Genomic DNA, 12,121 nt, shown 5'->3' with positions numbered 1-12,121 from the left:
AACAAGAAACTTGTGTTAATTGACGAGAAAAATCTCCCCCACATTGCTACTATTCATCTAATATTTGTATTTTTAGAGAATTTGAATGATCTTTTTAATTCAATAATATTGACCTTTCGGTAGAAAATACGTCTTAAACAAGAATTACAATCATTTTTTTAAAAGTTGGTTGAAATTTAAATAAAAATAGACTGAGATTCAATATCTAAAAATAAAATCAATTTTCACAAGCATGTAATTTTATTTGTTATTTAAGAAAAAACCAAGAAGTAATATTAACACATAAGTGGAAAGATAAGTTTGCTTTAAAATGTGTGTTTTTCTTTTTTTGACGAATTGCTTTAAAATGTATGTTTATCTTCTACTCCAATATAATATGTTAGACTTAGACATGCGTCAATCATTTTATCCTTCAATGAGACTGTAAAATTGTTCTTTACAATCATCATATTTCCTAGTTATGTGGTTGTTAAATGTGAAACCTATATTATATTATGTGTTAGGAATAGTATATGTCCAACATTGATTGGAATACTTTTTCCAACATATCAAGTTTCTAAATCTCATGAGATCGACCCTTACTCTTTCATTGAAGTCGGAAGTTCAAGTCTCCCACTCCCAATTTATTGTACCACAAAAAGAGAAAGTATTCTCATTTATCATTTTTTAAAATTATAATTAGTATTTTAACCATCATGAGTGACTGGTCCAAAATGACTGGTGTACTGTTAATTAGGAGGGAATGAGTTCAAATCTCATGATCATCACCTATTTCAGAAATTTGTAATTCCTATGTGTTTAATTAGTATTTTATCTATTGAACTATTGATAATTGAAAAATTATAATTATAATTGAAAGTGGAGATTTGAATTGATAATTTAAATTAGTTATGCCCAAACACCTATAAATGAAATTGAAGATTGAAATCATATAAATAAATTAAAAAAAAATGATAAATTAGTATTTGATCATAGAGTCAAAATATGCAAGTTGTACAAAAATGATCGTCAGCCTTCATTATTGAAGAAGCCAAGGCAGCAGAGAGAGACAGAGAGATGAAAGATGGCGAAGGCAGCGAGAGAATAGAGAGATGGAGCGCATAGAGTGGGGAAAATGCAACGCTGTATGAACAGAACAATCGAGTGGCTGTGGATCCGATCAAACCCCCAACAATAAACTCACCATTTTTCCTTTCTTTTATGGGGAGTGGAACTCTCGTGGACGGTGTTCGTCGCTGGTTCCAACGTCGCGCTTCGCATTCTTCTTCTTCTTCTTCTTCTTCCTCTTCTAATTTTAGCCGTAATACACTTCCTCATCCCTCTGATTCTGATCACAATTGCCCCAATAATGGTGTTCACAATCCCCAAAACGGCAACCAGTTTTATCTGAGCGATTTGCGCGCCCAATCGTCCACTGCCCCCCTACGGAAACCCCTTCGGAAACGTCCCCAACAGGGAGAGGGAGAGGGAATTCCTCTTGAACATTTACCGGAAGAGGACGACGACGACGACCTTGATTACTCTGCCTTGAAGCTCATTAAAGTTCCGAAGCGGACCACTCACTTCAAATCTCCTCCTCCTCCTGCTTTCGCTTTAATGGACTCCCACAAGAAGGTATTTCTTGCTTCTTCCTTCTCTTTTCATCCATCTCCAGATCTGTCTTTGGGTTATTGCTGGATTTGATTTCCTTGTTCTTGTTCTTCTTTGATCTTTACATTTTGTTGGTATGTTCGTTTCATGATTGCTATTGTCAAACATTTTCTTCCAGTAAACTTTTCTTTCTTTCTTTCTCCTTTTTCTTTTCTCTTTTCTTGGCATAGGGTTTTCCTAGGCTATCGCCGTGATTGGCTACAGGGCAAAAGTTGGAAATGTGGAAATATTAAATTTGAGAACACGATGCTTCGGCATTTGAAAAATTAGGAACTCTGTCAAATCCAAAATTGCCCAACTTTTCGACACTGAAACTTTTTTTTTTTTTCTTTTCCTTATATTGTCCTCCGTTTCAAACAACTGGTGAGAAATCGTTATATAGGGTATGAGCATAAGTGTTTTGTTTTTAGAAGAAATGGGTTCTTGGAATTATTTGAAGTCCCCATCACGGTTGTATCTTGCAATGTTTTCTTGCCTCTTGTCTTTGGCCTCTTTCTGTTGTTGTTCCATATTTACAGGGATAAGGCATAAGAGTCCTTTGACTTCGTCCAAGTCTCATATTTCCTTGTCCATGTCTTATTTTCTCAATTGGCATTATAATCAATTGATTTTCTATGAAATAGTTTTTCTTAAATAATTCTGTTTCTTGTTAGAAAAATATGGACTTTCTTCTCCTTCCTTGAATGCATACATGAATGCAATTGATTCCTGGTGGGTGGGACTACTTGTTGAATACTCCCTATTCTTCAATTTAAAAAAGAAAATAAGAAAAAAACTGTTTGTTGAGTACGCATTCAAATCAAATATGGGATCAAAGAGTTGTATATTATACTGGTCAGTTTTTGATTGGTTGTACGTTTTTGTTAAGTTAATTCGGAAATTTTTTATGTTTCAATTTCAAGAGTATTCTCAGCCTTGAAATGAGTTCTTCACAACTTCTCCTAAATTCATTCACAGTGGTGTGAAGAAGAAATGACTTCTTGCTGGGGGAAATTATAGCCTCAACCGTGGGATTCTTGATTTTTATATAAAGATCTGTGGGATTGTTAAATATTAGGGCCATTGGCAATTGTGAGACTTTTAGCATAGCATCTTTAACACTGAGTTTTCTCTCTATTATTATAAGCATATCATATGTTAAGCAATAGCTTCCAAATCATAAGTTCACGTAAAATATTTTAATCTTATTTTGTATTTGCTTTCCTATAATGTTGTACAGGGTGGGTTGGAAACAGAGTTTTTCACAGAGTATGGAGAGGCAAGCAGATATCAGGTTCAAGAAATAATTGGCAAGGGAAGCTATGGTGTGGTCGGTTCTGCCATTGATACCCATACTGATGAGAAGGTCGCAATTAAGAAAATTAATGATGTTTTTGAGCATGTTTCTGATGCCACAAGAATTTTAAGAGAAATTAAACTCCTACGGTTGCTCCGTCATCCGGATATAGTAGAAATAAAGCACATTATGCTTCCTCCTTCACGAAGAGAATTCAGAGATATTTATGTTGTTTTTGAGTTGATGGAATCTGACCTTCACCAAGTAATTAAGGCCAACGATGATCTCACTCCTGAGCACCATCAATTTTTCTTGTACCAGCTTCTTCGTGGTCTGAAATATATACATACAGGTTGGTGGTCTCCAGGTATTTATTGACTTTATTGCTTTTCGATTAACTGATCAATTTATCCTTTTTTTCCAGCAAATGTATTTCATCGTGATTTAAAGCCCAAAAACATTCTAGCTAATGCCGATTGCAAACTGAAAATATGTGATTTTGGGCTTGCTCGTGTATCATTTAATGATGCTCCATCTGCTATTTTCTGGACTGTAAGATTGACTATGGAAACTTTGACACTTTTAATTCTTTTAAACTGTCTTGTTATTTTCTTTTTCTTTTTTTTGTATTCCAAGAGTTGGGCTTGTCGTGCTTTTGCTGATTAATATTCTTCTTTTTAAAGGACTACGTTGCAACTCGGTGGTATCGTGCTCCTGAACTTTGTGGCTCTTTTTTCTCAAAAGTATGTTGCTTTGCACCTTGATTATTCTGTTCTTGTAGTTGAGCAGGCTTGGTAATATGACTATTTGATATTTTTAAGCTCAGAATTGACTGTGGCGCATGGGATATCTCTCTCTCCTTTTTTTAATTTACTGGCTTTATGTTGTGTTGAGGAGGAAGTATCTCTTATTATCAGTCTCATATTCTACATGAACCATACACGTTTGAGGTTTGAATTTGTTATTTGTACTTCTTTTCTTATTTACACTCTGTTTGTGGGCAATTTGTTTAGACACACTTGATATTTCTGCTTTCATTTATTTCTCAAGTGCAATCCATCTTGTCCTATATTGGCCTTTTTGTGGCTTGCTGCTAGTGTATGGACCTGTTTTCTACATCTAAGTCTCCTACGGATTGAGAAGTGAAAATAGTTGATGGTTGGAGAAAATGTTGGGTAGCTACTTAGTATTGGGATTTAACTGATATAGCCATTTGGTGTGTAGCAAGCCATAGTAAGTTTACCTAGTGGGTATTCGTTTCTGACTAGAGATGTTAAATTTGACTGATCTTTATGTTATTTTTTCAGTACACTCCTGCAATTGATATTTGGAGCATTGGATGCATATTTGCGGAAATGCTCACTGGAAAGCCACTGTTTCCTGGGAAAAATGTGGTGCACCAATTGGATCTGATGACTGATGTGCTTGGCACACCTTCTGCTGAGTCCATTGCTAGGGTTCGTTATAGCAATTTCAATGCTCTCTGATGTTGGTTTTCTGCTTTCGTTGATTTTAAAGGTTGTAAAATTTTCTTACTTGTCTATCTTGAATATAACTTGCGAAGTTGTGAATCATGAACTCTAATGATAAACCATGAACTCAAATCTTCCTGAGGATCACTTGGCTTGTCTAGGTGCTGTAGACAAAAGGGTCAGTCTAGACCTCCTAAAGGATTGACAAATGCTTATAAGAGGCCTGAATATTATAAATGTTTGAAAATAAACAACGCAGTAGTAATCTGTTATGGAGAGTTCTGGGTGTTCACTGTTGCTACAAAAGAATTTTCCTTAAAATTGCTTTGAGGATTCGTTTGACATTGTCTTTGTATGGCAACCTTTCAATCATATTTACAGATTCGAAATGAAAAGGCAAGAAGATACCTTAGTAACATGAGGAGAAAGCCGCCTGTTTCTCTCACACAAAAGTTCCCCAATGCGGATCCCTTGGCTCTCCGCTTACTTCAGCGCCTGCTTGCCTTTGATCCCAAAGATCGTCCTACAGCTGAAGAGGTAAGTGAAGTGATTACCAAAGCTATCCGCAAGATATTTGTATAAAGGACTCATTTTAGATAATGTTCAATATGGTGATGTACCCAGGCATTAGCTGATCCTTATTTCCACGGTTTGGCCAACGTCGATCGGGAACCATCAACTCAACCAATTTCAAAACTTGAGTTTGAATTTGAGAGAAGGAAATTGACGAAAGATGATGTTAGAGAATTAATTTATCGAGAGGTTTGCCCCAAATTCGATGCTTTATGCTTCAACTACTTATCATTATAACTTCATTGATCTTTTTATTTGATGTAAAAACAGATCTTGGAGTATCATCCTCAGATGCTGCAGGAATATCTCCGCAGTGGAGAACAAACTAGTTTCATGTACCCAAGGTGAAAATCCATATTCATGATATATTATAAGCACTACATTACCTTTGTTAATCTTTGGGGAAAATTCAAAGGTTTACAGGAAATATATTCATTCCGAGTCAAAGATTTGATATGAAGGTCAAAAATATATTATGTTGGTTTCCTTCCATACTTCTACTATTTGTTGTTTTATGTATATAAATATCACACTCTCTCTTCAATATCACAAGCATAGAATAAGTTTTTGGATTCAACTTATAGAAGTCGCTGGCAAATAGTTGAAATATGGGTGAAGGCTGATTATTCTTTAATGACCCTCACTTTTCTTCATATACTCTCAGTGGTGTTGATCGCTTCAAACGCCAGTTTGCACATCTGGAGGAACATTATGGCAAGGGTGAAAGAAGTTCTCCACTTCAAAGGCAGCATGCTTCATTGCCCAGGTAAGATTAAATATCTTTATCATCTTCTTTCGAAAACGAAACAATATAATTATGTTATGGAAGTTGTACAAAAAGTGAGGAAGAAGAATTGTCATTCCCACATCCATCTTATCAATACTCTTTACTGGATATAAAATATAATTGGCATGTTTCCATTTCTTGGTCTTTCTTATGCAAGTTAACAATATTATATCCACGCGACTAACCTTTTCATTGTTATGGTTTCTTCAGGGAAAGAGTTTGTGCACCCAAAGATGAGGATGCTCAACACAATGATATAGAAGGAAGAAATGGTTCATATGTTGCTTCATCTCTTCAGAGTCCCCCAAGGTCACAGCAAGGGGATGGTTCGGAAAATGCAAACAGTAACGAACAAAATGGACCGAACAAGGCAAATTACAGTGCTCGTAGCTTGTTGAAGAGTGCCAGCATTAGTGCCTCTAAATGTATAGGTGTTAAACCAAGAAAAGACCTCGAGGTATGAAGTTTGTTTTGTTTTGAGAATTTTGAGGGTTCTGTTTTCTTTGTAATTTTGTTTCATTAGTTGTATGATTAACACGACAGGTCTCAAAGATGGAAAAAGAAGAATGCAATTTTATGTCGAATCAGAGCATTATTTTTTATGTTTGTTCTCATTGATTGGCAGGAGGAACCGATTACGGAGACTAACGACGAGGCAGTTGATGGATTGTCTCATAAGGTTTCAGCCTTACATACTTGATATTTCATACCTTGTATTTTTCCTTGAGAGAGTGTGACAGAAAGCACAGGGCTGCTCGTTTTGCATATTTTTTTTCCTAAAGGACATGTTGGCTACAAGGCAAAGTGTAGCAAAGTTTCACAAGTCAGGTAGAAGCTAACAACAGGATCCCTCCCATTATTTCATGCTTAACTTATTGTATAATTATTGTATTACTGAGATTAAAAAGAAAAGGGATAGTTCTATGAAATTTGATTTATTTGTATTTTGAAGGGCCCTTTCAGGTTGTTACCTCATGTGGCATAAATACAATACCTCGTTGGAGAACAAACAAGCATTGGCTTATAGCTTTATTTCACAGGCTTGTAACTCAATGATCAAAATGAATATTGTACCTTGATTGGCAAGTTTGATTGAGATAAGTTTAGTTTTCCAGCTACCTTAAAATATTCTCAGTGGGTAACTAGTTTCTGATATAAGAAAAATTACTCTACCAAATCATGGGTTGCAGCCGCTTCAAGTTTCAACATGAAGTGAATTTTTAATACCTGCAGACCAACAAGAATGGCAATACAAGTCTTGGAAATAAGTTGCAGAGAAAAGTACTTGAAAATTCCATCATGATAAATGAACCTAACAAAGCATTTAAATCACCTATGAACTTTAAAGCTTAAACTTATAGATTTTGGTAAATTAATCTTTATAAATATCTTAATAGCTAAGAATACTTGTTTGTAGACTTGAAAATTTACACAATACCCTAGCTGATGTAATCAAACTAGGAGAAAATGATACAACATTGTTCGAACACATGATCTTCTATTTTATTATCATGTTAAATCATCCATCAACCTAAAAAGTTTAAACTTATGAATTACGGTATATTTTTAATAAGATGCTTGCTTTATATATTGAATGACCTAATGCATGCCAGACCTTCCCGGCTCCTTTCTTGGTTTTAAAGAAATTAAGGAATATAGACCCTACCATTTACATTAGAATGTGGGTGAGCTACGTATAATTTTTTGAATACTGAAGTATTTTTACTTCAAAATATTTATGCAGCCAAAAATACTTCTAAAAAAAACAATTTAAAGTGTTTTTGGATAGTACCTAACCAGTGTTATCTTTTTTCTAAAGTGTTATTTTTCTTTTTTTCTTTTTTTATTAACAAACTTACTCTAAATGAAGTTTTTTTAAAAGAATTGTATGCAAACAGGGTAAAAGAGACATGTTTATACATTATTCAAGGAACAAATGACAACAAAGCAACGAATTTTTTTTTTTTTTTCCTTTGTGGAGTAGGACAGGAAGGACGTAAAGGTAAATTAAACAAAAAAAGGTGGGGCCAGGAGTAGTTCCTTGGGGGAACATTACCTCATCTTCCTCTCGAGTGAAATGAAGCTTGCTGCTATACATGAAGAACAAGCAACAATCATTGAGACCTCACAAAAAATATTCAGCCTTTTAATCAGTCATTCGTGAATGTTAAATAACTTATTAGGCTAGCCTGAACCTCCCATCCCTTGGTTCTGCAAAATGGAAGATCAATAAATTATGCAGTTAGACAAGATCAGCAACGAGTCGCCTCAAAAACCAATATTAAGCTCGACAGTCCTTAATAGCTTACCGGAGATTTGGCATACCAAATATGGCGCCAAAATACAATTTTCACTTTAATAATCTCAAGTAATATAGACGTCTCGAGCTACAGTTCTGCACTTCAATTGCTTCTTCGACTAATCGAAAGAATTGAAAACATGGAGTTCATATTTCCAACCTCGGCCCCTTCTAAAAACATATAATGAATTCTGCTAACCTGATGAGGCCTATAAAAGTTTCAGAATCCCTTACAACTCTTGATAGGTTGAGCTGTTTTCCAATTCAATTCCTGAAAATTTTCATAACCTCCCAGTAAAATGAGTCTCTTTAGCTGTTGTGCTACCGACGCCAGTGTAGGTGTAAAGCACCCAAGTTGTAGAGTACATAGCAAAGAGCACAACCTCAAATATCCTGATAGCTACACTTGTCTCACACAATGGTAGAGTCAACTGAAAGCAAATCATAAACAGAAGACTTTCGAATTCCAAACAATATGCTTGTAGTTTCCGAATTGCCAATAGCAGTAGCACAATCTCAAGAAGTTAAAGCCTGCATCTTCAGATAGCAGTAGCATCATGATGTGATACATACCATTTACAGCAACTTTTATTTTCTCTGTAATATTCACTAACGTTCTTCTCGTGTCATATTTTCTCTGTAATACCACGAAACTGCACTCAATGCTAACAAGGTTCAAAATTTTTCGCAGCACAAGCATTATGAGATGGAAAATCTCATCCTGATGTATTTTAAGAAAATCTGATCCCTGTCTCACTCCCGAAAACACTTCCAGATAGCAGTTATGGTTAACCGTGCTAATTGCACCAATTTCTGAACGTCTTTCTACAGGTCATCTAACCGCAGTTCAGGGCTTCCCTGAATAAAATGACCATATTATCAAAAGAATGTGACGTTAAGAAATGTCACCAGTAATCTCCACAAGAGCATGAACCTTCACTGAAGTGGTGAAAGCGGTTAGAATCCCTCAAGATTATCTGTCTTTTGGCAATCTTGGATATGTGTTTGATGGCATTGTGACAGTCTTCACACACCCGCAAATTTTTTATCACTCGGATTGGTCTCCCAGCTGGTATAGCAAGAATCCCAAATGCAACTGCTAATTTTTCGCTGTGATACTTGAGCATGTGCTCCTTTTCCTCCTCTTCCACATCATGGAGCACCAATTTTGTAGAAGAAACATATCCATCCTTCTTCAATTCCAGATCTAACTCGTCTAGATAAGCATATATTCTCTCGCTTTCTGGGTGTGAACTATCTCCAACACTGAATATGTGAATCTTGTTTTGTACTTCAACCCAACTATATCCAGGTACTTTCTTCACTCCCTTGTCCCTCATTTTCAATCTCATCTCACGAACTTCACTCCATCTCCCTGAAGCTGCATATAAATTTGAGAGAAGAACGTACATTCCTGAATTATCAGGCTCCATCTCAAAAATCATCTCAGCAGCCTTCTCACCTAATTCTGTGTCACCGTGAATTCGGCTTGCACCAAGGAGAGCACCCCAAGTTGCTGCATCTGGGTAAAAGGGCATGTCCCGCATTAAATTCAGAGCCTCGTCCAGCCTACCCGCACGACCCAGTAGATCAATCATGCAAGTGTAATGTTTGGAATTTGCTATTATACCGTAGTTCTGATACATCGAATTAAAATATTCCATGCCTTTATCGACTAAGCCAGTATGGCTGCAAGCAGATAAAACACCAACCTAGAATGTCCAATAAAATAGGTAAAAATTAGATGAAATCAGAAAGTTACATATTAGAAAGAGGAGAATAAAAGGAGCTTCTAAGTATGTCCTGAAGTTTTTTCATCTAAAATGTTGTGAGTACAGTTCTTAGTATTGAAAATGCATCCACTCATTCGGATGGTTGTTATGGTTTTTTATTCCACCAAATTACCTGCAGGTTGTAACTATGGTTGAAAATTAGCAAACTAAGGGAGTCAAGTGACCGCAAAAATAAATTTGCAATACGGCATGCTAATTGGTTGCTGCACTCATACTAATAGACTTAGTTTCCTCCTTTAGCTTTCAAAATTAAATTTCATCAGTAATCAAAATCTTCGAGGAGCCTTCATATAAGTACTAAATTAAATTGCTATCTGCATATCACTCTCTTCCTTTTTATTTCTAGTTTATTTTCTGATTCCCAGAATTAAATTTGAAGCAAGTGCGGCTCTAATGCTAATGGTTACAACATGAAGATCAAATTAAACAAAATATCAAAGTCTTAGAAAACTTCCATACCAGCGTGACATCATCAGGTTTGATTGTCACCTTCATTGACTCAAAAACAGCTAAAGCCTCTTTACCAAATCCATGCCTTGCGTAACCTGCAATCATTGTATTCCAGGAAACAATATCCTTCTCTGTAATATCTTCAAATACATCAAATGCCTCTTCTATACTTCCACACTTGCAATACATGGCAAGAAGTGCATTTCCCACATAATACCCTGTTTGGAATCCTGCCTTAACTAGTCGTCCATGCAGTTGCTTCCCTAGCTCGAAAGCAGCAATTTCTGCACACGAACTCAAAGCACATGTTAATGCAGACCTGTTAAACTTTCCCCCATCTCTTTTCATCATAATAAAGAGTTGCAAAGCCTCTTCACTCTGCCCACTTTGGGCATAGCCGGCGATCATAGCTGCCCATGATATACAGTCACGTTGGGGCATCTCATCAAACAAAATCCTGGCTTGATCAATATTGCCAGTCTGAGCATACCCAGTAACCATTGTATTCCAAGAACTAACATTCCGGGAAGGCATTTGGTCAAACAATTCCCTTGCCTTGTCTATTTGCTTGCTCTGCACATACCCTGCAATCATTGCATTCCATGAAACTTCATTCTTTTCAGGCATTTCTTCAAAGATCCTAGTTGCTTCGTCCAACATCCCGTTCTGCACATAACCAGATACCATGGCCGTCCAAGCAAACACATCTCGAATTGGTAACTCTTCAAACAATCTCCGAGCTTCTGTAAGCAGTCCATTCTGAGCATAACCTGTAATCATCGTATTCCAAGAGATATTATCTCTAACTGGCATACGGTCAAAAAGACTCCTCGCATCATCTAGCCGCTTTTTCTTCACATACCCACCCATCAAACAATTCCAAGAAACTATCTCCCAGTCCATTTTCGAATCAAACAATCTTCTAGCATTCTCAATCCTCCCATTCTGGACGTACGCCGCCAGCAACCCATTCCATGAAATTTCATTCTTATCCAACATTTCATCAAATATTTTCCTGGCCTCCTCAACATACCCATTCTGAGCATACCCAGACAACATAGCATTCCAAGAAACAACATCCTTCTCAGGCATCTGATTAAACAGAAGCCTAGCCGCACTAAGATTCCCATGCTTCACGTACCCACTAAGCATCACATTCCAAGAGATCAAATCTCTGTGGGGCATTTTATCAAACACCTCCCGTGCATGGTCAAACTTGTTATTGTTCAAATAACCAGATATCATGGCGTTGTAGGTGACAGTACTCCGACGGGGCATACCTTTGAAAACGCCGAGAGCGGACTCGCATTGGCCATTGCGCATGAAGGCGGTGATTTTCCTGTTCCATTTGACAACATCGGAGTCGGTAATTGTGGGCTTAGTGCTTTGGGATTCGAGTTTCCGGGTCAATGATTTCTTCGACGGAGAATAAGTTGAAGAGGCCCGGAGCTTGCTGGTGATGGATTCAGTTTGAATTGATCGTGAAGAACAGCCGCAAAATAGGCTGAAACGGCAATTCCCGCGCGCTTGCATTACCCCGGCGACCGATTGTGCATCGATGATTCGGCTCAAATATTCTCGATGTAATATATCATTAGGTTAATTTACGTAAATATCCCTTTACATTATTTCATTATCATTTATCAAAATAGCTCCGTCAATTAGAACATTTTCTTATAACCGTTAAAATTAAAACTTAAAACACATTAGTACTAAAAAAAAAAAAGAATGAAAGAAAAGATCCCTTAAAAAGACATTAGTAACCATTGTGGAATTCAAATTGGTAAATATTTTTTTGTTTTGGGGGTAAATTACCTTTTG

The 12,121-nt window shown here is 36.5% G+C and overlaps 2 protein-coding genes across 2 annotated transcripts; one reads left to right on the top strand and one right to left on the bottom strand.

Moving 5' to 3' along the window:
* Positions 1-997: 997 nt before the first annotated feature.
* MPK9 (MAP kinase 9) lies at positions 998-6,876 on the top strand. The gene is made up of 11 exons (XM_022279154.2): positions 998-1,614; positions 2,870-3,278; positions 3,351-3,478; positions 3,610-3,669; positions 4,234-4,383; positions 4,780-4,935; positions 5,023-5,160; positions 5,242-5,315; positions 5,636-5,737; positions 5,969-6,215; positions 6,384-6,876. The coding sequence occupies exons 1-11, from the start codon at positions 1,201-1,203 to the stop codon at positions 6,456-6,458; spliced, it is 1,953 nt and encodes a 650-aa protein (XP_022134846.1). The 5' UTR covers positions 998-1,200; the 3' UTR covers positions 6,459-6,876.
* On the bottom strand, positions 6,821-11,884 carry LOC111007017 (Tetratricopeptide repeat (TPR)-like superfamily protein). The gene is made up of 4 exons (XM_022279152.2): positions 10,310-11,884; positions 8,068-9,769; positions 7,815-7,969; positions 6,821-6,985 (listed from the first exon to the last, which is right to left on the bottom strand). Exons 1-2 carry the CDS (start codon positions 11,831-11,833, stop codon positions 8,963-8,965), a joined length of 2,331 nt encoding a protein of 776 aa, XP_022134844.1. The 5' UTR covers positions 11,834-11,884; the 3' UTR covers positions 6,821-6,985; positions 7,815-7,969; positions 8,068-8,962.
* Positions 11,885-12,121: the final 237 nt, after the last annotated feature.

The sequence above is a fragment of the Momordica charantia genome, assembly GCF_013281855.1.
Source record: "Momordica charantia cultivar OHB3-1 chromosome 6 unlocalized genomic scaffold, Mcharantia_2.0 BLBB01000006.1, whole genome shotgun sequence".
In the NCBI taxonomy this organism is placed as follows: Eukaryota; Viridiplantae; Streptophyta; class Magnoliopsida; order Cucurbitales; family Cucurbitaceae; genus Momordica; species Momordica charantia.
The sequence above is the reverse complement of the archived record's forward strand: the minus strand, read 5'-3'. Positions and strand labels throughout refer to the sequence as shown.

Coding starts and splice junctions, on each gene's coding strand:
- MPK9 (XM_022279154.2), top strand. CDS start 1,201: ATGGGGAGTGGAACTCTCGTGGACGGTGTTCGTCGCTGGTTCCAACGT. Junction 5,161..5,241: donor GAGAATTAATTTATCGAGAG/GTTTGCCCCAAA, acceptor ATGTAAAAACAG/ATCTTGGAGTATCATCCTCA. Junction 6,216..6,383: donor AACCAAGAAAAGACCTCGAG/GTATGAAGTTTG, acceptor ATTGATTGGCAG/GAGGAACCGATTACGGAGAC.
- LOC111007017 (XM_022279152.2), bottom strand. CDS start 11,833: ATGCAAGCGCGCGGGAATTGCCGTTTCAGCCTATTTTGCGGCTGTTCT. Junction 9,770..10,309: donor AACCTGATGATGTCACGCTG/GTATGGAAGTTT, acceptor TGGACATTCTAG/GTTGGTGTTTTATCTGCTTG.